We start from the raw sequence: 27,283 nt of genomic DNA, 5'->3' as shown, positions 1-27,283 counted from the left end.
CATGTACCAGGAAGAGTTTTGCCAGCTGTTGTGCTGACAGGATCGAGGCACAGGGGATAAAATGGGCTTGTTTTGAGAAGTAGTCTTTGACTACCCAGATAACCGTTTTCTTTTGGCTGGGCGGTAAATCCATGATGAAATCCATCGAGATTTCATCCCAAGGGCGTGAAGGTGCAGCCACGGACTGCAGCAGCCCCTGGGGTTTACCGGCCGGTCGCTTGGCCATCGCACACACAGGGCAGGACGCCACATACGTTTTGACGTCCTTCCTCAGCGAGGGCCACCAAAATTGGTGTCAAGTTAGGTGGAGGGATTTTAGGAACCCAAAGTGACCAGCCTGTTTGCTATCATGTGACCTGCTGAGGATAGTCGGTCTTTGTGAGTCAGGGACATATAACCTTCCCTCCACCAGGCGAGGTCCTGTTCCATAGTCACTTTGTTAGGGTTGGCGAGGAGCCAGGGGTCAGATTTTAATGCTGTTATAAAATCTGTACATAACCCACCTGGCATCTGTGGTTGCCTGTGGCTCGGGGCGGGCTGTGCCGGAGTCGTTTGCGAGGGGGGGGAAGGCTGTCCCCGAGCGCGGCTCCGGGTGACAGCTGCTAAACCCAATTGGGAGTCAGAAAGCACAGTCCCTACGACGTCAGAGATAGGCTACGCGTCCTGGGGTAGTCGGGAGAGTGCATCTGCCAGGAAATTCTTTTTTCCTGGGATGAACTTCAGCTGGAATTTGAACCGGCTGAAAAACTGAGCCCAGCGTATCAGTTTGGGACTGAGGCGCCGGGGCGTATGGAGCACCTCTAGGTTGCAGTGGTCTGTCCAGACCTCGAAAGGGCAAGTCACCCCTTCCAAAAGGTGACGCCAAGCCTCCAGTGCTGCTTTAACCGCAAATGCCTCTTTCTCCCACACGTGCCAGCGCCTCTCTGTCTCGGAAAATCTCCGGGAGAGATAGGCGCAGGGCTTCAGGATTCCAGCGGAATCCTTTGCAGTAGGATAGCCCCAGTTGAAAAGTCGGAGACGTCAGCCTGCACAACAAAAGGCCGTTCGGGGTCAGGGTGGGACAGGATTGGCTCCGCTGTGAACAGCGCTTTCAGTCTGTCGAAAGCGGTTTGACAGTCGGGAGTCCAATTAAGTACGGCCCCTGGGTTTTTGACCTTGCGTGTCTCCCCGACACCTTTGGTCTTAAATAGATCGGTCAAGGGCAGGGCAATTTCAACGAACCCTTTTGCGAAGGACCTATAGAAATTTGCGAACCCAAGGAAACTTTGAAGCTGGCGCCGGGTGCGTGGGTGCTCCCAGCTCAAGACAGCCTGAACCTTTGCAGGGTCCATTTCTATGCCCTTGTCTGAGATTTTGTACCCGAAGTAATCCAAGCGCGACTTGTGAAATTCGCACTTGGAGAGCTTAGCGTAGAGTTTGGCTTTCCGGATCTTAGTGAGAACTTGTCTCACTAATCTCTCGTGTTCCCTCTGAGTCTTAGAGTAGATTAGGACATCATCTAGGTAAACTAAGACTCCTTTGAACAGATGTTCATGCAGCACCTCGTTGATTAGTTGCATGAAGACCCCCAGGGCCCCCGCAAGACCGAAAGGCAGTACCTTGTACTGGAAGGAGCCCAAGGGACAGTTGAACGCCGTTTTCCACTCGTCCCCCTCCCTGATGCGAATTCGGTAGTACGCCTCGTGGAGGTCGAGTTTGGAAAACACCCTTCCCTTTGACAAGTGTGCCAGCATATCTTTTACGAGGGGGAGAGGGTATTTGTTTGACAGGGAGGTGGAATTTAACCCGCGGTAATCTGTGCATAGTCTCAGGGTGCCGTCCTTCTTCTCCCGGAATAGGACGGGCGCTCCAACCAGTGAGTTTGCCGGTTCGATGAAGCCACTAGCGAGGTTTTTGTCTAAAAAGTCTTGCAGCGCCGCCAGTTCCCTCTGAGTCATGGGGTAAATTTTGGGCTTGGGTAGTGGGACGTTCGGGAGCAGTTCATTTGCACAGTCCGTCTTGCGATGGGGGGGTAATTGGTCCGCCTCCTCCTCCCCGAAGACGTCGGCGAAGTCCGAGTATTGCTCCGGCAGTTCTTCCGGGGGGGAGAAGCGTGGGCTTGGTGGTCGATGATCTCAGCCCTCCCCACAGTCAAAGCGGAGGATTTCTCCCTTGCTGGCGCCTGATAGAACCCGTCCTCGAATGTTATCGAACGGGTCCTCCAATTAATGTAGGGGTTTGGCGGGTTAGCCAGGGGATCCCCAACACCACTATGGGCTTGCCTACCGGGGTGACCACGAAGTCTATGATCTCCTTGTGGGTGCCCATTTTCAGGGTGACCTTCCTTGTACGCTGGGTGACTGGTCCCCCCCCCCCGCCGTGGAGCCGAGTTGCTGAAAGATCAGTGGCTTTGGGAGGGGGAAGCAGGGTAGGTTTAATGCGGTGGCAATGTCCGGGTGGATCAGGTTTCTGGAGCACCCAGAGTCCACCAAAGCTCCGACCGTGATGGCTTTGGGGCCGTAGGTCAGTTCGATTTCCCCTGCCAGGATGGGACAATCCCCACTCACCCTGGGGGTGTCGCGCCCATTCTTCACCACCTGCCCGGCAGCGCTGCTTAGGGCAGGTGGAAGGCGTTTCCTGCTGGCTGCTCCTGAGCGTCCAGCACGTCCCCTGCGAGGTAGGTGTCCTCTTCCTCGTCCGGGGTCGCTAGCACTCCTGTCAGCCGTCTGGGAGGGTTGGGTGGCTTGTGCGGCACCTTCTGCGTTGGTCTGGGCCGGCGATCTGTCATTCTGGCCTTGGGGCATTCAGCTGCCCAGTGGCCCGTCTTCCCACACCTGACACATTGCCCGCGGGCAAACCGACATCACTCCGCATCCCATGTCGAGCCCGCCTGTGGAACTGGCCCTTTCCCGCTGGGAGGGGGTCCATCTTTCTCGGTCGCTAGCGTGAAGGTGCGCTGGGTGTGCTCAGCCTTCCTGGCAAGACAGATCCACTCGTGCAGGGAGTCTGGATCGTCTCTGTATAGTGCCCATTGCAACACCTCATGGTTGAGGCCATCCTTGAACATGTCAATCAAGGTGACCTCGGACCATTCCGGGATTTTCCCCACTAGGACCTTAAATTCAAGGGCGTAGTCTGCCACTGCTTTTTGTCTTTGGCCAAGTCCTTTAAGGGTGCTCTTGGCCCTTTCCTTTGCCAGGGGGTCTTCGAAGTACCTCTTTAGAGCAGCTAGGAAGGTATGGAAGGTAGCCAGGGCTGGGGCTCCGGACTCTGACATCTGGACGTACCAGTCCGCAGCCCTGCCCTTGAGTTTTGTGGCCACTGCTGAGATTTTGGCCCCTTCCGTTGCAAAGCAATGTCCATATTGGATCATGTAGTTCGTGGCGTTCGTCACGAAGAACGACAGGTTCGTGGGGTCTCCGTCAAATTTCACGGGGAAGTCCTTGGCGAACCCCCCATGTTGCGAGACCCCCACCTGTGGGTGGCTTGGGATGACCCCCACCGGAATGGGACCACGGGGCCCTGAGAAAGAGTCCCGTGCTTGGCCCCTTCCTCTCGGGGTTGTCGATAGGGTGGGTGGGGTGCCACGATCCCCCCTACCCCCTGTGCAGTAGCAGTCTTTGCGAGCTCGCTCATCACCGATGCCATGGACTGGAGCATGTGTTCCAGGCCTGTACCTTGGACTCCAGGGCTCTGAACCTGTCGGGTGTGACAGGGTCGTCCTTCCTCGGTGCTGCCGGTTGCTGCCCGATCGGCAGTCCTTCGACTTCCCTCTTGGGCGTTTGGGGGTAGTGGAGTCTCCAGGTGGTGTAGGATGCCCCCGGCCGGGGTCCCGTTCCGCCGTCCCAAGTGAAGAGTTGTTGGCTCCCGATTTCCTCTTCCATCAGGGCTCTCCACTCCGGGCTGGAGCTCCAGGTTTGGAACTGGGGTGCGGTGTGGGCAGGGAGGGAGCCCGTGTCCCATCTCGGGCACGCCGACTCCAGAAGCTGTCTGGTCGTCTCTCCCACTTGCGTTGCGTCTTTCGCGTCTCCGGTCTGAAGCGCCGACTCCATGGCCGTCCCCGGTTCCGTCATCGCCAGTGTTCTCTCCCGCAGAAATTTTTTTCCAGTGGAGACCGGCGAGATTCGTTTTAAATGACACTCAGCTTTATGTCAGGCTCTGCCTGAGACCCAATAAAATCCAATAAAAATCCATTATTTTTATAAATAACTCAAGGTGGGGAACATACCTAAATACTCTTTCCTCCTCCTGTTTTCCCCACAACAAGCCTGTGAGGTGAGTTGGGCTGAGAGAGAGTGACTGGCCCAAAGTCACCCAGCCGGCTTTCATGTGAAATCTCTGACCCAGTTCCCTGTCCCAAGGCATGGAAATTCTGGTTTCCCCAAACCAAATTTTAGGTTCTCCAGTATCAGCCCCAAGATGAGTCAAAGATCTCATTTAGGGCTGTTGAGCAGCAGGGCAGTTGGCACACCAGGAACAACCTCAGCTTGTATCTCTGTCCCATCTTCACATACAGGTAGTCCTTGATTAACAACAGTAATTGGGACCAGAATTTCTGTTGCTAAGTGATGTGTTCATAAAGCGCGATGTCACGTGACCACATTACTTAGTGACAGCAATCCAGGCACTTCCCATTATCTTTGTTAAGTGAGGATTGTAGGTTTTTAAGCAAGTCTCAGGCAGCTCACAAGCAGGCCAGCAATCAAGGCAGCTTGAACACAGCAGAGCGAGGGGTGGCTGCTGCCAGGTGGGGGAGTTTGCATGTGACTTATTGGAGCAACTTGTGACCTTCTGTCAGCCTTCCTAAGTAGACCAGACAGGAAAAACAACCAGATGAGCTAATTCTACTTTATTGTAAGGCTACATTGACAGAATCTTGAAATTCTGAAAGTACAAATCTCCTGCCATCTCTCTTACAGCCTGACAAGTTAGGGAGGTTCATTTCTGAGTTTCTTTCTCTGTTATGCAGCTGTGGGCTATGCCCTCTTTTATTAGACCATTCCCTAGACAGCAGCATCTCTTCCTCCCATCTCCCAAGATCATTCCCACTTACCATTACACCTTCCCTGCTGGCTTCCCGGTGACTTTGCTTGTGGAAAGCCAGCAAGAAAGGTCACAAATGGCAATCTCAGGACTGCAGGACACTGCAACTGTCGTAAGTGCAGGCTGGTTCTCAAGTGCCCAGATTGTGATCATGTGACTGTGGGGGTGCTGGGACAGCTGGAATTTCGAGGACCAGTTGTAAGTCTCCTTTTTCAGCACCGGCATAACTTTGAACAGTCACTGAAGGTGTGGTCAGTAAGCAAGGACCACCTGTACAGGCACTTTTATTTAGTCTTTGTCAGGCATCTTGCAGTTCACTGTAAAGTCTCTTCAATGATTGCAATGATTCTTCTTCCCCAGCCTTGATGTTACGCCTACTGCAGGACCTGAAACCTGGAAGGAGGTAGCTCTGGTAGGATTACATCCCTATCATTGCCCAACCAGATCTCAGTGATACACATCAGATCTAAGACTTCCATGATCACCAAATTATGGATGAAAATAGAATTATTGTGTCCAGATCTGATATTTGCTAGCTCAGTCCATTCTTCTATTCTTTCAGCTTCACCCTCCCTGTCTCCAGACATGACTCCAAAATCCTCCACTGAAGCAATTCCCAACTGCCAACTCACGTTTGCCCTGACCTTCATTGTTTGTGCCATTTGTCCTCTTCATCTCAACTTTCACCTCTCACCAGGTTTGGGCAAGATAGCAGCAGTTTAGGTTCTATCATTTCTCTGAATAGTCTCCACCATTGCCCTTGTCTTGCTTGTGGCTGCTTGAGAATGGTAGCTACCATTCTGTTCCACTCCCCAACAGTTGTTATTCAAGGGGGATCCAACACCAACTCTGCTATGCTTCACTGACACCATAGTTGTCTGGGGACAGCTTAGTTCTGTCAACAACTCTATGTTGGATTAGTCACAACTCCTTTGTTTCTTTATTCCAGCATCACATCCCCCCACCCCCAGTCACTTATACCTGACCTCCTTCCAACTCTACAGTTGGACTCTTCAGACTCTTCCGTCTTAGAATCATAGAATTGGAAGGGACTTCACAAATGATCTCATCCAACCCCTTCTCAGTGCAGGGTCTGTGAAAGCATTTCGGACAGATAGCTGTCTACCTTCAGTTTGACTTTCTCCAGTGAAGGGTAACTTAGCATTTCATGAGTCAACCTATGCACCAGACTGTTCTTACCTTTAGGAAATTATTCCTAATACATATTTGTCATCCTTTATGACATTCTTCTATTCCATCTATCCCTACATCCCCAGATCCGTATAACAGAAGTGTCTTCTCCAAAAAGTCATCTCACAAACCAGAACTCCCTTCCTGAATAACTGCTTCCAACCCAGACAGCATCTACTGACAGTAAAACTAATGTTTCAGTTTGGTGCATGATCATTACTGTGTGCCTGAGTGCTGCTTTTGATATGTTTCTGAAACAAATGAATCAACTAAATATTTGATTCTTGACTTAAAGTGTTCAGTTCTCAGATTTAGTTGAATATAGTGCAGGAGAATTATTCTTTCTTGGCAAGGAAGAAAGATCCAAACTGGAAATCTCTCTGATGGATAGAGTAGGATACAAATAGAAAAAAAAAACAATACAAGTCAGAGCTGGCCAATATGCCTAGTGTTATATAAGGAGCTAAATCAGGGGAATATTACATGGTATTGGAGCCTGTGTCACCTGAGACGCCTGACTTGAGATATCTAATTATGAGTTTTCTAGAGAAGCATTGTAGATAAGTATGTTTCTCATTTGATCAAAATCATTGTGAAGTAGACAATTTTAATGTATAATCCCCAGGCCTGGGATTCAAGACGTATCAGTTCAGTGCAGTCCTCTCTTCTCTAAAGCAAAACCCATAACATTTTGTTATCTGCTTGTTAAGTATTCAGAAATAGCCTAGCCTAAATCAGGAAGGTGTGGTTGAGATGCAGGATTCTTGTTTATCAACATGCTATTCAAGTTACCTTGTAAAAGATTATTCTGTTGTTGGAGTATGTAAGGTATCTGAGCTGTTATTATTAATTTTTATTATTAATTTTTATTACTTTTGAGTGTGAATCTCCATTCTGGGTCCAGTAACCTCAAGACATCCATTCTTTGTGCTTAGCATCAGATATAAAGCATAACATGGTATCTGAGTTTTAAAAGTGTTTTACATCATCTTAAATACAAAAGTTATCTTGAAAAGCACTGTATAATGAGAATAGACACTTAAGACAGGCCACAGTAAACTTAATTGTCATAAAGTGAGTTGGCAGTTTTCTCAACTATATTTTTGACTGCTATAGATTTACTTATCTAAGAAAAATGTTTATCTAAGAAGACATGTTTGGTTTATTGATGATCTATTGGGTAAAACACAATTGACTTGATTCACACATTGTAGTTGTCAATTTGTGGTACAGTGTCTTACACCAACTGAAGTAGTATGTTTAGTTTATGTTCACTGTGTTATACAAACTAAGTAAGATTACTCATGGACTTAGAGCCAGTCTGGTGTAGTGGTTAAGGCACCAGACTAGAAACTGGGAGGCTGTGAGTTCTAGTCCCACCTTAGGTATGAAGCTAGCTGGGTGACCTTGGGCCTGTTACTTTCTCTCAGCCCTAGGATGGAGGCAATGGCAAGGCACTTCCAAAAATCTTGCCAAAAAAACTTCAGGGACTTGTTCAAGCAGTCTCCGAGAATCAGACACAATTGAACGGATTAAAAAAACAACACTAAAACCATGGACTTATCTGTAGACTCATCCATTAAGCTATTAAGTAAGTAAGTTAATACAACATGGTAAGGCAAAGCCAGGGTACATTAACACCTGTGAATGGTGATAATGGAAAAAACAGGGATGGGTTTTAGCAAAAAAAAAAAAAAAAAAGTTGAGGGATATCATTCTGAATGGATGCAATCTGGGAAAAATAATTCTGTTATTTTTAAATAACATGAATGACGGGATTGAGACAAGGGAATTTAGGAAAAAAGGAATGGTGCTTGTTCAGAAAGTAATACTGTTTAGAAAAAGGTCTCTTTCAAAGTCATACTTTTAACATAAATCTATTCATTTATATACTTGCAAAACAAATTGAAAAGCAGAATCGATTTGATTGTTTATGATGAATTACTGAGTGCATTAGAGAAGAATGTAAAGGTGACAATGAAAGGTTTATATATGGGAATACTTAAAATAAAATGTGATAGGATAGGATTTTGAAGATTGGACACTAGAAGGAACCAGAAGGAACTAAATATTACAGTTAAAGGAGAAGAACACTTAAATTTAACTTAGTAATAGAGAATAGAGCAAAATACTTTAACATTGGACATATTGAGGGATATTTGTGAACAGTGGACCCAGAAATTAACTTTAAGAGTGTCTGCCATTATAGACAGACTGTGTTTAAAATATGTTATGGAAAGGGACAGGTTTTACCAGACAAGACTGTGACTGATCTGAAAGTGGATTTAAAAATGACAGGTTACAAGAATGATATAAAAAAAAGATGCTACACTGGATATACAAGTGAAACCACCTGATGTCTTAAGACTTGTATTCGTCGATCTTATATTCTGTGTTATGTGCCTTAATTATATCTTGAACAATTAATAAAGGTAAAGGTAAAGGTTTCCCTTGACGTAAAGTCCAGTCGTGTCCGACTCTAGGGGGCGGTGCTCATCTCCGTTTCAAAGCCTTGGAGCCGGCGTTGTCCATAGGACACTTCCGGGTCATGTGGCCAGTATGACTCACGGAACGCCGTTACCTTCCCGCCGAAGCGGTACCAATTAATCTACTCACATTTGCATGTTTTCGAACTGCTTGGTGTGCAGAAGCTGGGACGAGCAACGGGAGCTCACCCCGCCGCGCGGTTTCGAACCGCCGACCTTCCGATCGACAGCTCAGCGGTTTAACCCGCAGCGCCACCGCGTCCCATTTGAACAATTAATAATTTTTAAAAAAGAGGAATACTTTGTATTCCTAGGTGCAAAGATTACTGCAGATGCTGACTGCAGTCAGGAAATCAGAAGACGCTTAATCCTTGGGAGAAGAGCAATGACAAATCTCGATAAAATAGTTAAGAGCAGAGACATCACACTGACAACAAAGGCCCGCATAGTTAATGCAGTGGTGTTCCCTGTAGTAACATATGGCTGTGAGACTGGACCATAAGGAAGGCTGAGCGAAGGAAGATCGATGCTTTTGAACTGTGGTGTTGGAGGAAAATTCTGAGAGTGCCTTGGACTGCAAGAAGATCAAACCAGTCCATCCTCCAGGAAATAAAGCCAGACTGCTCACTGGAGGGAATGATATTAAAGGCAAAACTGAAATACTTTGGCCACATCATGAGAAGACAGGACACCTTGGAGAAGATGCTGATGCTAGGGAGAGTGGAGGGCAAAAGGAAGAGGGGCCGACCAAGGGCAAGGTGGATGGATGACATTCTAGAGGTGACGGACTCGTCCCTGGGGGAGCTGGGGGTGTTGACGACCGACAGGAAGCTCTGGCGTGGGCTGGCCCATGAAGTCACGAAGAGTCGGAAGCGACTAAACGAATAAACAAAAAAAGAGGAAAAATAAATAAAAGGGATATACAAATAACAAACCAAGTGTGACCTGGACAACTTTCCTGTATTTGATTTTCAAAAGAGTTTTGAAGGATTTTGTGAGAAGGGACAGAGAAAAAATGAAAAGAAATCAAGTTCTACAATTTGATTTGAAGGGTCTAAAGATCAAGATTATTAAAAGTAAAAGGAAGGAATATAAAGTTGGTTTATTTGATCAAGGTTAAAATAGATATGTTGTTGTCTCTGGTAACCCTTAATGGACTTTTGCTGACTAGGACTGAACAATGAGGTTTTAAGGATTTATTTTTAGATAAGAGATGGAATAAGGGAAGAAGAGATCATTTGTTGTATTTAAGAGACGGTGATAAGTTACTAAAATTGTTTATACTTTTGATGAAGGGGGAAGTCATTTCTTTATGTATTTCTTTTATTTTTCTTTACTATATTTTTCTTTTTTCTTTCTTTTTTCTTTTTCTATTTTTTCATCACTTTTTATTTTTTATTCTTTTATTTTTCTTAGTTTGTATTAGTTCTTATTTTTTAATTGCAATGTTTAATAAAATAAAATGTACTGTTAAAAAAAGATTAAGGTTTAATTAAGTTTTGCTGATCTAACAAAAATCTTCTAGGAAAAAAATTCCTAAGGGAAAGAAAGTGAATTCTTTCCCCAAATAAATCCTCTTCCATCCCTACAGCTTACAGAAAAAAAATAGAATTCAGTGCCAGAACTCTTAACATGATTCTGTGCGGCAGCATTCTGTTGAAAGTCTGATTTGTTGGATTCTATTTTTAAAAATATATTTCATTCTGTTTTCTTTTAATTATAAAGGTATACATAGTCATGTTGCAATTTTGTATAAAGGTAGTCCTTGCTTACTGACCATCTTGTTATGCCCATGTAACACCTCTGCTATGTGAGCTGCTCTGACTTTTAATAGGTTCAGTAGGTTTTCAGGTGCAATTCAGCATGCTGGTTATCACTTCTAAAGCACAGGGCCAGGATACTTGGGGGACTGCCTATCTCCGCCTATCCCACCTGATTTGATGGCCATGCTCCAAATCACTTGTGTGAAACAGTTACCTTATGGGACCTAAGAGATGCAGCCTCTCTGTTGCAGTGCCTGCCTTGTGGAACAGCCCTCATCCCCACCCCCGAGTTTCAGAAGGCCTCAACCCTGTTGGCCTTTCAGGTGTCCTTAAAAAGAGAGCTATGATGATAGTGGAACCCAATGTGTGTTGACCGAAGAATTGATTATTTTACCTGGAGACTTTTATTGTTATTTTTGCTGTTTTAATGTGTATGTTTTTATTCCTTGTTAGCCACCCAGAGTTATTTGATTAAGATTGGTAGCCATGTAAATTTGTAAAATAAATACATCTCAGCTAGATTAGAATACTTATCTAGTTTGATGATTGCCCACTGCCAGTGCAAAAATGTAAAGGACTTCTATACCCTCAGGGATTTAAACTCAGGCTTCTTCCTCCTACATTCATGAATTAAATGATTCTTGGTGTAATACTTGGTGGTCTTGGAGCTGAGCAGTTCCTGCATGCCTGCGTAATGCCCATATCTGGTCTGGAAACAATTGCTTCCCACCTTGCCAACCTTAGCCTTTACAAAATCTGTGATCAAATGTTCCATATAATTCAGGGATAGTAACATGCAGGTAGTCCTCATTTAGCGACCACAATTGGGACGAGCAAGTTGGTTGTTAAGCAAAGCAGTTACTAAGTGAAACTGCAACTGTGCTTCTTACTTCAGCTTTCCTTAGCTTTGCAGACCTGCAAAGGTTGTAAATGCGAGGATTGATCATAAAGTTATTTTTTCATCACCATTGAATAGTCGCTAAACAAGGACTACCTGTACTGCACTATTGTCATTTGTGATAGATTCCACCTAATACAGTCATACTTCTATGACTGTTTGTAAAGAATAACAAGTTCTTATGATACTATTAGTAACATAATAGTTTCTTTTTTTACCTTTAAATTTCTAAAGTCACCATGTGCTGCTTAAAATAACCCTTGCAAATAGCTTGTTAGATGGTGTACTGTTTATTTAACAATATGATATTTAGTTTGCTTTCATAACATGTTATGATTGGATAATCCCAGAGCATTTAATACATTTTAGTGACTACATGTTTCAATTAGATCAGGGTGTGAATGCTTTTTGCATATCCTGATTCTCTTTTCTTCCTGTTTTTTTTTTTCCAGGAATTTCATTAAGATGCTACTATCAATAGGAATGTTAATGTTGTCTGCCACTCAGATTTACACTATTCTCACAGTTCAACTGTTTGCTTTTTTAAACCTATTGCCCGTAGAGGCTGATATCTTAGCGGTAAGTTTTATAAGAATTTTATTGCATAAAATATTCTTCAGAAGTGGTTCTTTACCCTTTAAACCTAGGTGCATGTAAGACGCAACCCCAAGTATTTCCCCAGATCCTATGGCTGAAATGTTCAAAGAACATATCCTAACTGACATATCCTACTGATCCCACTATCTCACCCATCTGCTACATCCACTATCTCATTCTCTTGTTTTGCTTTCCATTCAAGCAATAACCCTTTATATTGCTGTTCTCTCCATTGTCTTTTCAGCTTTCTCTTTCCCACCTTTTTGCTTTTCCTTTGTTCTCCTTGTGTTCATAAAAAAATTTAAATCCTGTGTCCATCTTTCTAATCTGATGTGGCTTCGCTCATTTGCAGATTGGCTCTACCCTGTTTAGAATACAGCCCTAATATGTTATTCAAAGGTCAGTGTGACCCTCAGTCCAATTTTGTTTTTCTGAAGCCTTATTTTATAGATGTACAAGCTGTTTCAAGTCAGTGGCCAAATACCGTTTCTGCAAAATGTGTTGAGGGTCTGTTTGCTGCTGGGGCAGAGCAGAAACTCTGTTTGCTTACAGCAGGTGAACTTGTTCACAGAAAAAGACAAAAATGGTTTTGTTCAACCTATCCACTTTTTTTCATAAATTGATTCTCCTCCATCTTCTCCCAACTTAAGTCTTAAAAGCACTAAGTTAATTGTAACTTAGGACAAACCTATGGTATGTGTATGCCCTTACCTTACTTAGTAACCTCTGCAGAAGTCTTTCTCTCCAGTATCTCTTATCCCAGAAGATTCTCTGTTGCTCTTTTCTGTGCTTTGCTTTTTCAATGCCTGCCAAGTAAGCCAAGACTTAGTACAGAAGTTTCTACTTAATAAAAGGTCTTCTGCATTTCTCTACAAAAAGTTGTGCTTGGATCTCTATCTATCTCTCATTTATTCTCTGCTGATAACAAGTTTTCACTGCTGTAAGTGCACTGTAGTATGATATTTTAATTTGCTCTGTTTTAAGGTTCATATTGAAAAAGTGATATATAAAATTTAAGTAAGGTTTATATGACTGTTAATTCACTCTTGTTGGGTGCAGTAGAAAGAACACAAGCAAAAAGTTGACTGAATTTCCAAATGTTGAGTTTTTCTGCCTTTCTGACACTTTCTGACTCTGACCTCCCATAAACGGAAACTAGTTTAGATTCTCTACAATTATGCATGGATTTGGTTTAAACATCCGTCTTAACAAATGAAAGCAAAATACATTTTGTATTTGGACTATTTCAAAATTTAAAAATTTGAAGTGTCTTGATCTGTACTTTGTAATGGTCTCAGTGGCAATTGTAAATTGCAGCAAAATCAAGAGAGTCTTGTGGCATCTTAAACTAACAGTTTTGGTACAGCATAGTTTTTGTGGGCTAGTCTAAGGTCCCACAAGAGTTTTCATTTTGTGCTTGTATGTTTACTTGAAACAGAATGTCCCAGTGAAAGTTTTTATATGGAGAAATGTAAGAAGTTTGAAATAATTTTACAGAATTAAGCTTATTGTGAATATGGCTAAATAATTTTCTTTCCTGCCAACCTTTCTTTCTGAGTTGAGTTGTTATAACAAAAGATAACACCTAAAAAACTTGGCTGTTTGTAAAAAAAAAATTGGTGTTAATATATGGATAGAAACTACTGTGAAATCCTAGTGCTATAGGCTGGGTAGTCAAGGAGAGAAAACTACCCGAGAAGATTATGGTAGGATACTTCTGTATCGTTGTTTAGAAAATTCCATGGAATCAAACTTAATATTTTACAAGATTCAAAAGATAGAGGCAGCCTCACAGTTCCGAATTTCAAAATGTATCACAGAGCAAGCTGTTTGTCATGACTAACAGAGTGGATTAAGTCCCTGAATAGTAGAATGTCCATATTGGAGGCAGCTAGCCTAGCTAGCTCCACAGATACTTATGGTATAGGGACACATACTATAAAACAAAGCTTGATAAAAGTATGGAACTCCATGAGAAATATAATAAGCCCAACAGTTTCACCATTAGCTTCTTCCCTAAATGCTTTTCATGCTAGAGATAATTACAGTAAGAAAAGCATAATCACATATCCAAACATGGTCCACCCAGACCCCATGAATAAATTAAAGACACAGCAAGAACTGCTTAGAGAAGGCCAGAATATACCATGGTGTACATATTTACAAATTGCTGGAGGAATAAAATCTGACCTCAAAAATGCAGGAGGGACATTAAGAAAAACGACAGAATTTAAAATGCTTATACAGAATCAACACTACTTATTAGGACAAATATGTAAACTCCTATTTAGATATGGTACAAATAAAAACAGGTATGATAAATCAGATGCAAAACTTCAAAGAAAAAGTCTCAATGTAGCAACAGGAAGAACTGTGAAACAAATACAGAAAATTCACTCCAAGCTATGGTTTGAGAGAGAACTGATACAAATTTTTTACAGATGGTATACAACTCTGTCAATAATTGCCAAAATAGACAAATCATAGAGCAATAAATCTAGAATGCCATGAAACAGAAGGAACATTCTATCATATGTGGTGGACATGTTAAAAAAAAAAACCCAAGTATTGGAAAGAGATGTTTTAGCATTATTGAGAGAATTTAGGGATCAAATCTGAAATGAAACCACTTTTTAAAAAAAATTAAGTATAATTCCAGGACATATTAATAAAAATACCATAATTTATTAAGATACATGTTTAGGGCTGTGAGGATAAACTTTGCACACACTGGGAAGAAAACATACTACTGACAATATCATACTGGAAACTTAAACATGGAGAATATGCAGTAATGGTGAAACTAACAGTATATATACATAATAGAAGTTTAGCTAAATTTAAGCAGAAATGGCTTCCATATATATTACATATTAGCCAGCAAGGTAAAAACAAACTTACAGAGTTTTTATAGCTTAAGTCAACAGGTGCTATAAATTGGTTGGAGCACAAAGAAGCAGGAAGTCAGAAATTAAATATTTACTTATATTACTATTGGGTTTTTTTCTCTTTTTCTTTTTTAACATTTGTAAACAATAATATAGTGGAGATTTTGGCATTAAACTTAAAAATTTATACTTTTATATATGCATACAGCATATCATACAAAGAACTTAATATATTCTGCTTGGTATCTTTTACTAATGTTATATTGATCAATAATTGTATAACTTTAGTAATTACTTGTTCATCCATAGAGAGTATCTTTTTTGAACTACATCTTTGTTTTAAATAAAATAAAAGGTTTATAATAAGACTAAATAATAGTAAAACAAGCACAGACTACTGTTGATGTATTTTTTAAAAGAGGGAAATGAACATCTATTTCTTTCTATATACACTGTATTATTACTAAATAAAATTTTAATTTAAAAAAATCCATGGAGTTGACGCTGACTTGAGGGAAACTTTATGTAAAAGTTGAATGAAGATTAATAAAGGAATTGTGAGAATTCTGGTAGTAGTAACAGCTGCTGGGCTTTGTTTTTTAGTCCTTGGAGTACAACACAAAAAAATGCATTTTAAGGAATGTTTAACTCAAGACTATGCTATTTGTATTTTACTGCACAATTATGTAGTAATATTTTATATGGCTAATTCTGCAGTTTAATACATGATATATGGTTTGTGTTTCTTGTGCTTCTTATAGTTTAATTTTGAAAATGCAACACAGACATTTGATGACTTACCAGCAAGATTTGGTTACAGATTGCCTACAGAAGGTTTGAAGGTAAGAAGCAATTATTTGAAACAAATTATGGAATGGAGTTTAAAAAAATACATTATTATATGACGTTTTATGACTCCTTAATGTAAATTTAAATGTTGTGATTTATTGGCCAACATTAACTTATCAAATTTGTCATAGTTATGCTTTGAAAAGCTGTAGCTATAAGTACAAAAATTTATGACATTCAGTTACACAGCATGTATGAAGATGGATGTATTAATTACAATTTGATCCTGGATATTTACTTTAAAAATAATGTAAGAAAAATTCCTTTTCCAAATTTCCCCAAAGTTTTATTTTAAACTGGAGACTAGAGCACAATTCCTTTGAAACACAGATTGGTTGTATTATGATAGTGGACTTAACAAGCTTCTGGGGGGAGATTGGTGGTGATAAAAAATTGACAAATAAATAAATAATACAATAACCTGAAAAGGAACAGGGATGCAACCTCTTTTTTAAGAGTTTGCAAATTACCATATACATTTAATCAGTGCAGTAGAATAATTGATTGGATTATTTCAGCATGTGGATGTTAATAAGGTCAGGGTTGTGAGGTAATGAGGGCAGCACTGAAAATAAAATGATTTATTGAGTTAAACACCTTCCTCTAGGTGTTATCTTCCGCTGTCCTTGTTTCTCAGTGCTTTTACTATTCCTTAGTTTCTTAACTAACATTCTTTCATGTCTAAATTATGCTGGTCTATGACTGTAATAAAGATTTGATTTGATTTGATTTATGTCTAAATGTTTTATAGCTGAGAAAGTTTTATTTCTTTGAGAAAGTGTATTTGGGGTGGGGGTACCTATCTATCCTAACACCATTTTCCCACTGCAATAGGTTCATGAATTTAGGATTTTCTTGTTGAGTTAGAAGAAACTAATGTCCCATCTTTTTCTTTTCCAAACTGTAACCAAAATTAAAATCATAAAATTGAAATGGCTAATTTAAGCTGTTGAGTCTAACCCTGTGCTTATTGTAAACGAAACCCCGGTAAATGTAAATTTGAAATGTTCTTGAATCGCAGCTACTTCTTGGACTTGGATTCATTGAGCCTGGAATACTTCAGTGACTGTTTTACCCTGGTGGTAGCTTCCTGAGTATACCAATTGTCATTGACTACTGAAAGAGAGATTAGGGAATTCTTGTTTAAACAAATATTAAGTTCCTCTTGCATAGCGCTTTGGGGGTACTATAACCAATACAGTCTTAGTTTTAACCATTCTGTTACATCTCTGTATTAATGAACAGCTTCAGCATATTTCTGTTAAATTTTATTCTCAGACTGGGTTGTTACTATGAATGCACATCATTGTAGAAAATTGGAAAGTAAAAAATTTATGTTTTATAATTTATAATTTTCTCTAGTGTCCCCTAATCTCCAAGAGTAAATCACCTGGTCTGTGTGAGTAAAAAATCTAACCATTTCAGCTATAGAAGAGTCCTTGATAACATGATGTCTTTTACATTAGTACTTTTCAACTCAGAAGCTGTTCTGCATGTAGGTTTGTTGGTTAGGATAACTCTCAGGCTCCTGTGCAGTATATCCAAGACTCTATGGAGCATTGGGTTGATACATATTCTACTGATATTCCTATGAAATACTTTGCTCCCAGCTATGAGAACAAATCATGCATCTAATCTTCTGCTGCACTCATTCTTCTCTTGGTCTGAGTAGAACAGTAATGCAGGCTATACTATTAAGCTACTTTGGTAACAGTTACAAAGGCAGTATTGCTTAGAATAAACAGTTTAAGGATTCTATCATCTAAATTGCCACTGTGCAGTCAAAACATGATACTTGTTTTCACCAGCATTTGTTTCTTTATAGGTCTTAATATGCAGTAATAGTTAATGTCAGAATAAAAAGGAAGTTGCCCTGTGTTGTACTTATGTTTGTAGAGTGATGTATTCTGAGAACGTTTTGGTTTCTTTTGGTATTGGCAGAGATCTTTGTCACCTGTCTTCTAAAGTAATTGCAAAAAAATTGGCCAGTTAGTATCAAGGTAAATACAATATATATTAGTTATGAACATCAGATTGTATTTCTGCTAGTGCTGTAAAATGCATCAGAAACTTTGTTAGCATTTACCAAAGAGCTGCTGGAATGATTGTACACTGCTCTAATAGTGGTTTATAAAAGAAATTAAAATATTGCCCCCCTCATGGACCATTAGAAATGTCTATGGAGAAAATCCATCTCTGTGGTAACTAGAAATCAAAAATGACCTGATGGCATATAATCAATCAATCATGGAACATTACCTTGTAGCAATGAAAGGGCTTGCACATCTCAATGACACTGAGCTATACCATTAGGAATGTATAATTTCAGAAGGGTACCCATGATAGGTCAGTCATAGAAATGGATCAGATAGAATACAATCCATTAAGAAAGGAATGGGAACCCACTCCAGAATTCCACCAAGAAACCCAAATGCATATTCACAGCCAGGACAATGTTGGTATAATACTGGAAGATGAGCCCCGTAGGTTAGAAGGTATTCAGTGAGCATTCAGTGAGAAAGTATTCTGCTGGGAAGGACAAAGGGCAAGTAGGAATAACTTTTATGTTGATGCTGTGCCTGGATTAAAGCCAGAAGAACATCCAGCTGCTGATGTCGGAACCATGAATCAAGGCAAACAGCGTCAGAGCAGAAGGGTCAGGATTCACCATTGACATTCTAGGAATTAGAACATCCAAAAATGATACTATATTCATTATAGAAGAATGGAATGCTGAAATTGGAATCAAACAGCATCTGTGCTAACAAGAAAATTTAATCTTCATGTATGAAATAAAATAAGACACAGACTTACAGTGTTTTACCAAGTTTTAGCAGAGTGTTATAGCAAACTACTACTTCTAGAAGTCAACAAGATGAGTACATTGTCACAGGATGGACAATACTGAAAGGAAATTAAGTATGTATTCTGCAAGCAAGGATGGAGGAGCTCTATTCAGTCACCAAAAATAAGGCCTGGGGCTGACTGTGGTTCAGATCATGAAATAGTTGTTGCAAAATTACAACTGAAAGAAAACAGACAAAATAATCAAACCAACAAGATAAAAATCTTATCAGTATTCTGTATGGTAATGCAGTGAAGGTAAAGAATTGATTTAGATTTCATAAATAGAGTGCTTGAAGAACTATGTTCTGAAATTAATGACATAATTACAGATGAAACATAAATACCTTGAGTGGAAAAAGCAAAAGAAGATGAAATATTTCTTTTGAAAAGAGCTAGCAAAAGGTGATTGAGAAAAATTTGCCAAACTAAACACTAAATTCCAGAAAGGAGCAAGAAGCAAGGTGGTCTATCTAAATAAGCAGTGCAGAGAAATTGAGGATAATAATTGATCTGAAAGGGCAAGTTATTTAAGAAAATTACATAAATCAAGGGAAATTTCATGCAAAGAGCACGATAAAAGGCAAAGAAGACAATCTACTGAAGAAAGAAAATATAAAGAAGAGATAGTAGGAATATATGGAAAAGTTCTATGAGAGGATCTCCAGATTGTTGATATGTATGAAGGTTTGATTTCTGAACTAGAGCTAGGGATCTGAAAAGTGAAGTTAAATGGACTGTAGGAAATACTGCTAACAATGAGTTGTGAGGTTTGATGAAATACCAGCCCAACTGTTTAAGGCTTAAACAATGATATACTTAAAAAATAAGATTTTATTCCAATATTAAAAAGAGCAATGCCAAAAAATGCTCAAACTATGGAATAATTACATTTATCTCACGTGGCAGTAAGAAAATGCTCAATTTTTTCCTATCCAGGCTTTAGCATACATGGAGAGAGAGCCACCAGATATATAAGTTGGATTCAGAAGAGGCAGAAGCATCTAATGTTACATTGCAGACATCTGATGGATAATGAAAAAGGCAAGGGAGTTCCAAAAATACATCTATTTTTGCTTCATTAATTATGTAAATGCTTTTAACGCTCTAAACCACAACAAACTGTGGATAGTCCTTAAAAATAGGGTGTGCTGGATTACCTCATCTACCTGTCGAATAATTTTTATGATCACCAGGAAATAACTGTTAGAAGGGAATATGGAGCAACTACTTGGTTCAAGATTGGGAAAGGAGTATGCAAAGGTTGTATACTGTAGTTTTATTTAATTAATTTATATGCAGAATATATTATGACAAATGCCCAAGAATAAGAAGCAAAAGCTGGAATTAAGATTGCTGGGAGAAACATCAGCAACCTAAAATATGCTGATGATGCCACTTTGATGGCTGGAAGTGAGGAAGTTTTAAGGAATCTCTTATTGAAGGTAAACGAATACAAAAGCCAGTCTGCTGGCCAATATTTATTAAAAAAAAAAATTCTGTTGACAAACAATGCCAGCCCAATGTCAATAGACAGTAATGAAGCTAAAGTAGTAACAGACTTTATCCTCCTAGGCTCAAAAATTCACAAATTTATATGAAATAAAGTGACATCTGCAATGGCAAATCTAGACAAATTCCTTAAGTACAGAGACATCACACCAACAGCAAAGATATGTTTTGTCAAGGCTATGGTTTTTCTCGGTGTAACATATACTTTGTTCAAACTTTCTGATAATATAGCTTTCAAAGAAAAAGTGATGCCTTTGAATTGTGGTACTGGGAGAAATTAAAAATAGCTTGAATTGCAAGAAGAACAAATAATTCAGTACTAGATGAAGTAAAACTACAGAGCTTGCTGGAAGCTGAAGGTAAAGGTTAAATATTTTGGACATATACCATGAAGATGAGAGTAATTGGAGAAGACCCAGTACTTGTAGAATCAGAAACAATTGGTGAAAAGGCTGACAGAAAATGAGATGGCGAAATAGTTATTGAGCTTACAAGAATTGAAAGAAGCATTATTGATAGGCAATCCTGGTAAACAGATGTCTTGTGTCACGAAGAGTTGGAATCAACTGAATAATTAAGCGACAACAAAATAGGAGGGTATAATTAAATAAATCTAAAGGGCAGGCAAATTTGAACCGTAGTATCTGACAGGAGTCGAATCCTGTGTCTTAACAATTAGGTAATAGAAAGTTATATGTTCGTAAGTAATTTGGAAGAATTTACTGTAGAGTAGAATAGAAGAATTGTACAGGTTAAAAAAAGTAATGTTTTGAAATTATATAGTGGACAGTTGTGAGTGCATACTCTGCCTAAATACCAAACTTTATTTAGCTTTGCCACAGAACATTTTATTTTACATATGCTAATCAATTAGATGGCTATCTCCTTGGCATTGTACACATGGAGTAGCAAGATTTTTGAATATATGGTAGATTGGCTCTAGGTATATATGTCAATAAAAATATGTTACCCTGTAATTTTTTATGCATTTGGAAGACACTTCCTTTTGGAAGCATTTGATGTGGATATTTTTTATGTACCTGTGAATACAACATGCATTCATAAAATTGGGATTTTATACCAAGTTTCCACTTCAGTAATTCCTTGTGGAAATGGAATGTTCATGACACTTCCACGCCACTAATGTTTTTGAGTCTGTAAAGAAAATAATTCTGTCCTTACCTTTTGTCCAGATCAGGGGCTTTTAATCTGGAGTCCACAGACCCCTGAGGATTCATGAATTTGGATAGCGAAAAAAAAATTACTATTTTATTTTCACTGTTCTCTAACTGAAATTTAGCTTGTCATTCAATAATGAATGTAGGCAACAAGGTAATCTATGGTGTTTAGACTCCAGAAATGTGTGTTAACTTTAATACATTTTACTATTAAAATTATTATGCCCTAAAAAAGCAAAATCAGAATACATTTGTTTGTATAAAATACCTCTTTCTCTGAAAGCATGTGATTGATAATGGTCAACACAATTTGCATTTTAAAGGTTCTTTTGTACTTAAGCATTCATTTAAGCCATTAATATCTTGATAACTGCATTTCAGCAAAATTGGTTTCCTTTGTAATATAATCTGTATGTATTTTATATGCATATAAATACATTTTTCTGAAAAGGGGTCTGTAGGTTTCACCAGACCCTCAAAGGAGTTCATAGCATAAAAAGATTAAGAACCTGTGGTGTATACAGCCTTTCTACAGTTGAGAAAATGGAAATTGAGTCATAGAACAGACTCAATGAACACTGGGATGCATATGGACCCTTGATTTGGGGCAGATGTCTGTTGTAGAATTAATTGCATTGATTTGTTGTATGACCATGTCTGGTTCTGATCAGTCAGACTTGGATGGTTAAACAAGACTAATTTTTGTATTTACTTCCTATTTATTTCATTTCCAGCTGCATTGATCCATAATAGGCACCTTTCAGATTATTTGTTTGTTTGTTTGTTTTTCAAATTTCTATCACTGCCCATCTCTCCTGAAAAGAGGACTCTGGGTGGTTTACAATAAGGATTTTAAAAAAAAATAATTTAAGGAAAACTATTTGCATAGAGGAGGAAGAGATGAATCTTGTTTAAGTAGCTAGTAGTTAGATTTACTTTGAGAAATAATTCTAACATATTTTAATCTTGCTGTTCAGGCAAAAAGACTCCCTGAGTTACTAAGTCAATAAACAAAAGCTCATTTTGTAGTCTTTTAACTCAAAGGCAAAATAAATAGAACGGGTAGTGGGACAGGATGAAGGAAAAGGCAAATTTGGGCACAAATTCTGAATAGGAAAATAGTGCTTACAGTAATAGTTGAAAACACACTTCAGAGAATGGAAGAATAGAATGAAACTTGTTTAGCAAAAAATTCTTAGAAGATAGTTTGAAAAAGCAATACAGATTTTAAAGGCTTGCTTGGAAAAGTGGGTGGTATTTGTGGTGGTTACAAAATGAAGGTTGATTCAAATGAATGTTGATCAGAATCTGGTTGTTGTAAGAGGACTTTGGATGTACAGAAACCAAGGGCTCGCTGAACCAAAGAGAACCCCATGCTTGAACAGAATGCAGTTGTTTGCACCCTTGTTCAGCAAATGATCCTTTCTAATTACCATGATAAAATAATGAGATTAATGAACTATATGATGAATATTCTGTCTATAGGAGCACATGCAGCCCATCAGAATGTACAAGTGCGTGGACATACAACAGCATGCTAAAATTAAAATGTTGTACCAAAGACTAGGAGAAGATCCAAATATGACTAATATGAATAAAATTATGAATAAAAGTTCCAAGAGTCAGGACATAAGCTTCCATGATTAAGAACCAACCAAGAACAGCTAGACCTATCCTCAGATTGTCTTCTGATAGCATTGCATGACAAGATTGACTAAAAAAAAAACAGCTGGTCAGTCCAACACTTTTAGAATATAAAATAGGAGATGAAGAAGAGATCTAGGTGTATGCTGAGAAAAGTGTGTATTTGTGTGTAATGTGTAAGAGTTTCTCTATTCTATAGCTAGCTATTTGCTGCTTTTCATCTGCTACTGCTCTCGCTGTCTTTTTCATACTGGGAAATCTATTTAAATACAAATCCATTGTATTTAAGCTTTGATTCAATAAACCTGTGTAATTGTTGTACTGTGTACTATTGCCTTCTCTAGTGATTGTGCCCACTAGGGACAAAGATCCTGAGAGGGAAAGAAGTTCTCTATGTTTTTCCCCTCTCAAGAGGTATATTTAAAATGAAGACTAAATAAAATTCTTACTATTCTGCTCATGATGAAAGTAGCTGGAAAATGCATTAATGAAAATGTACTCTTAAAATACTATAAAATTGGCAGGCTCCAACAAAGCTCAAGTTATGCTTAACTTTAAAGTTTAGCTTTTATAGCCTGTCTATATATTTAAAGCTAAGTATATACTTAAGTGCTTTGCTGAATCAATGCCCACATGAAGTAGAGTTGGAAGCATAGCTCAGTTACATTTGACAAGTTGTCTTTATAAGTTATATTGTATTTTGACTATTTTAATCTCTCTTGACTTTAGGATATTAGGATTCTGATTCCTTCCTTACCTGGCAAAGGAAGCTGATAGAGTGATGTCATATCTGCCCCATTAACAACTTTGACTTATTTAGATGAAATTTCCATCATGTTTTAATCCCAAAGGGAGGAATTTAAAATAGGCAAGCATAAGTAAACTGAAGTTAATTGCCATGTTTTGTATTAGAAGTTTTGTAATTTAGATTTTAAAATGTTGATGTAGTTCCACAAAACTAGATAGTATGTGTTCTCTTCGGTTGTGCTGCGTGAGTCTTTCCTCATAAAAACGGAAAAGGAATCTTTAGAAGAACATCTCCTCCCAGCAACTGATACTAGAGATTAAATAATTTTAGTACTTATTTGGAGAATCCCACAAGCAGTCAGTGTTGCAAGGGCACTTTTGTGGCAATGACCATTTGGATGATGAATATCCTGTAACTGATAGCACTATGAAGGCAGCTCTACAGGAATACTGTTCTCCTTCCAGAACAATTTTCTCCTTCCCGTCAGAGTATAGAGAATTACAACAAACTTCCCAAATGGCTTTCTCCATTTCTGCTGCTCTCTTTCCAAACTGGGTCAAGCTATAAGAAATTATCTCCGCTGAAATTCCATGATAGAATGAGCCAGAGCCACTGTCTTCTTTTGAAGCTAATGCCAGCTAATGATTATTGTTATTGCCCCTTCGCGCAAAGCTGGTTCCTGGAGAAGCCACTTGCAATTTGCGTGAAGGAGCGGGAAGGGACGTGCCTTGACACAAAAGGGTGCCTTTGAGTGAAGGGGCGTGCTTTTTCTCCAGGAATCGGCTTTGCGCGAAGCCAGCAAAAGGACGCCCCTTCACTCAAAGGCACCCTTTTGTGCCAAGGCATGCCCCTTGTTGTCAGGTATTGGTGAACCTTGTTGTGTCACCCAAAACATTGTGACGTGTCACCTTTTGTTACAGGTTTGCCATCACTGCACTAAAGGGTATCATAACAACTTCTGTGAAATAAAACCAATAGAGATACTTTGAATGAGATACTGTGTTTGTATTACCTTCTTATGCTGCTCATATTTGGCTGATGTATTTTAGATTTCACATATATTAGTATAACTTGTTAATTTTATTAATTATCAATATGCTGATGATACTCAGTTACACATCACAGGCCAGGCCAGGCCAGGCTGGAGATGCTGTGGAGGTGTTGAGCTGGTGCTCAGGCCCTGGGTGGGAACGGATGGGGTAAAACAAGTTCAGATTAAATCCTAGCAAGATGGATGTGCTCTTCCTCTCCAGAACTCTTAAGCTCTAGTTCAGTTCCATTGATAGCTCTGGGCCGTGCTCCCCCCCAAGAGTAAGGCCTCCTTGACTTGTGGCTCCTGCTGCAGCAATGGTAGGGGAAGCCTTTGCCCACTACAGTTCCTGTACTTCCTGGACCTTGAAGTCCTGATGACAGCTATTCACACACTCATTGCTGTATATTTCCATTTGTGCAATACACTCTAAATGAGTTTGCCATTGAAGGAAACTGAGAAACTACAATTAATACAGGCTGCAGCAACCAAGCATTTAACAGCGTAACACTTAACTCTTTGGTTGCTGCACTGGTTATCTATAAGGCCCCACACCCAATCCAGAGGGCTTCTTTCTGCTGCAGCACTGGGTAATTGGAGGAACTGTCTCCCTCAAAATGACTTTTCCTGCCCTGTGAGTTGTCATCAGGTGAGTTGCTGCTTAAGGTTACCAGCCCAGTTGAGCTGGGTACAAGGGTGGGCTTGACAGCAATCACTTGACAGCAGTCTTTCTTCAGGCTAGCCCCAATGCATTGGAACACCTTCCCTGCAGAGAAATGTCATTAGCTTTCTGCAACACCATCAAATCATCTTAATTCAGATAGGAATGGATGTGGGACCTGCACTGCTATTTTAAGATTCAGTTTATTTTCCTGTTGACTATATTACATTTTTATTTATGCTGCAAAACTGACCAGAACTGTGAGATTGGGTCTGTATATAAACCATTGCGATTTATTAATTGGATTTTTAAAAACTGAGGTTTAAGGGTTATAGTGATGTGTAGTTATTGAGATCAAAGTGGAAAAAAGTACTTTGGAGTGGCCCAGGGCATGATTGCTTCACCTGTTGGTGCCTCCTTGAAGAAGTTGTATCTTCTGTTAATTCTCCCATGTTATTCCAAAGCACTGATCATATCTTTTGAAAATGGTTTTCAGGGCTTCCTAATAAATTCAAAACCTGAGAATGCCTGTGAGCCTATAATTCCTCCACCTCTGAAGGATAACTCATCCCATGAATTCATTGTATTGATCAGAAGACTTGATTGCAATTTTGATATAAAGGTAAGTAACCTTTCATTTTATTCAGAAATGTATGGAGTTTCTGAAGCTTCAAAATTATATCATGCTGTTGAGTCTGCATGCATAAGGGCAAGTTGTGGCCCCCCAAATTTCTTATTACTGTTTCTGAAGATTGTTGGAACTATGTCTCATCATTTTGAGACAGGAACCATCTTGAAAACTATAATAAGCTTAATGTGATTTAAAATACACAAAAACCCACTCTGAAAAAGAAAAAAATCCCAATTGTTGTATCTGTCTCTAGACATAATAGCCCTCAGGCAGCAAGAAAATGTTAAATGTGCCCCCCCCCGGCCGCCGCCCAAAAAACATTGCCTACTTCTAATTTAAATGATTTTGGGACTATCTACCAATTTCTCCTGTTTGTGGCAATTTGCTTATATGTCAAAATCATGGCAAGAAACTCCTTTTCTGAAGGCTTGCTTCTGCCACCACTTAATATACAATATTTGAATGTCTTTAATGCAGGGCTTGGGGGCTTTTTTTCCCCTTGTGGGTACCAGCAACCTGTATGCTTTAGTAAAGGGATGACAACGAATAGTCTTTATATTTTCAGAAGATGAAAGGTTGCCACTAGTGCCTTGTTCCAGAATGCTAGCAATTCATTCTTTTGGTCTTCTTGAGATAGAGTTTAAACTGTCTTCATATGTGTTAAAGTTTTACTACTTCCTGATCTCCTGTTGTTTGCTGTTACATCTGATGAAGCAGTTTGGAGAACTTGCAAGCTTGTGCTCATAAGTCATGGACATCTCATATCTAGCAGGACAGTAAAATGCAGCTGTCTAGAAATAAGATACTTGGGGAAGTTGTACATAGATAGATAGATATGGAATCAAAAACAGCTGTTACACGCTGAGCATGCTCATGGCCTTGTGGGATTAGTGAACAGAGATCGTGAAGGTGATGTAGGCTTAAAATTATACGTTTTGCCAGTCCTTTTATTTTCCTCTTTCCTAACTATATATTCCCATCCCAAGTGAAAATAACTCAGGATCTGAAATTATGGGTTAATCCTGATTTTTCTAAACACTTCCAAGTATATCACAATTCCTAAAACCCAGAGCTGTGGTTTGGACAATATCTATCTATTTATTTAATTTTTATTCTGCCTTTATTATTTTTATAAATAACTCAAGCTGGCAAACATACCTAATACTCCTTCTTCCTCCTATTTTCCCCACAACAGCAACCCTGTGAAGGTGAGTTGGGCTGAGACAGAGTGATTGGCCCAAGGTCACCCAGCTGGCTTTCATGCCTAAGGCAGGACTAGAACTCACAGACTCCTGGTTTCTAGCCCAGTACCTTAACCACTAGACCAAACTGGCTCTCTGT

General features: G+C 39.6%; 1 protein-coding gene across 1 annotated transcript in view; it reads left to right on the top strand.

Annotated features, from left to right (window-relative positions):
• The window catches only part of RNF13 (ring finger protein 13), a 67,013-nt gene that overhangs the window by 5,316 nt on the left and 34,414 nt on the right, over positions 1 to 27,283 (top strand). Inside the window, exons 2-4 of the mRNA XM_063306589.1 lie at positions 11,813 to 11,939; positions 15,607 to 15,687; positions 25,808 to 25,933. Of these exons, the coding sequence (XP_063162659.1) occupies positions 11,826 to 11,939; positions 15,607 to 15,687; positions 25,808 to 25,933 (321 nt within the window). The 5' untranslated portion in view covers positions 11,813 to 11,825. The remainder of the gene's footprint in view (positions 1 to 11,812; positions 11,940 to 15,606; positions 15,688 to 25,807; positions 25,934 to 27,283) is intronic.

Source organism: Candoia aspera, chromosome 6 (genome assembly GCF_035149785.1).
Source record: "Candoia aspera isolate rCanAsp1 chromosome 6, rCanAsp1.hap2, whole genome shotgun sequence".
NCBI lineage: Eukaryota > Metazoa > Chordata > Lepidosauria > Squamata > Boidae > Candoia > Candoia aspera.
Note: the sequence above shows the minus strand (reverse complement) of the source record. Positions and strands in the feature narration are given on the sequence as shown.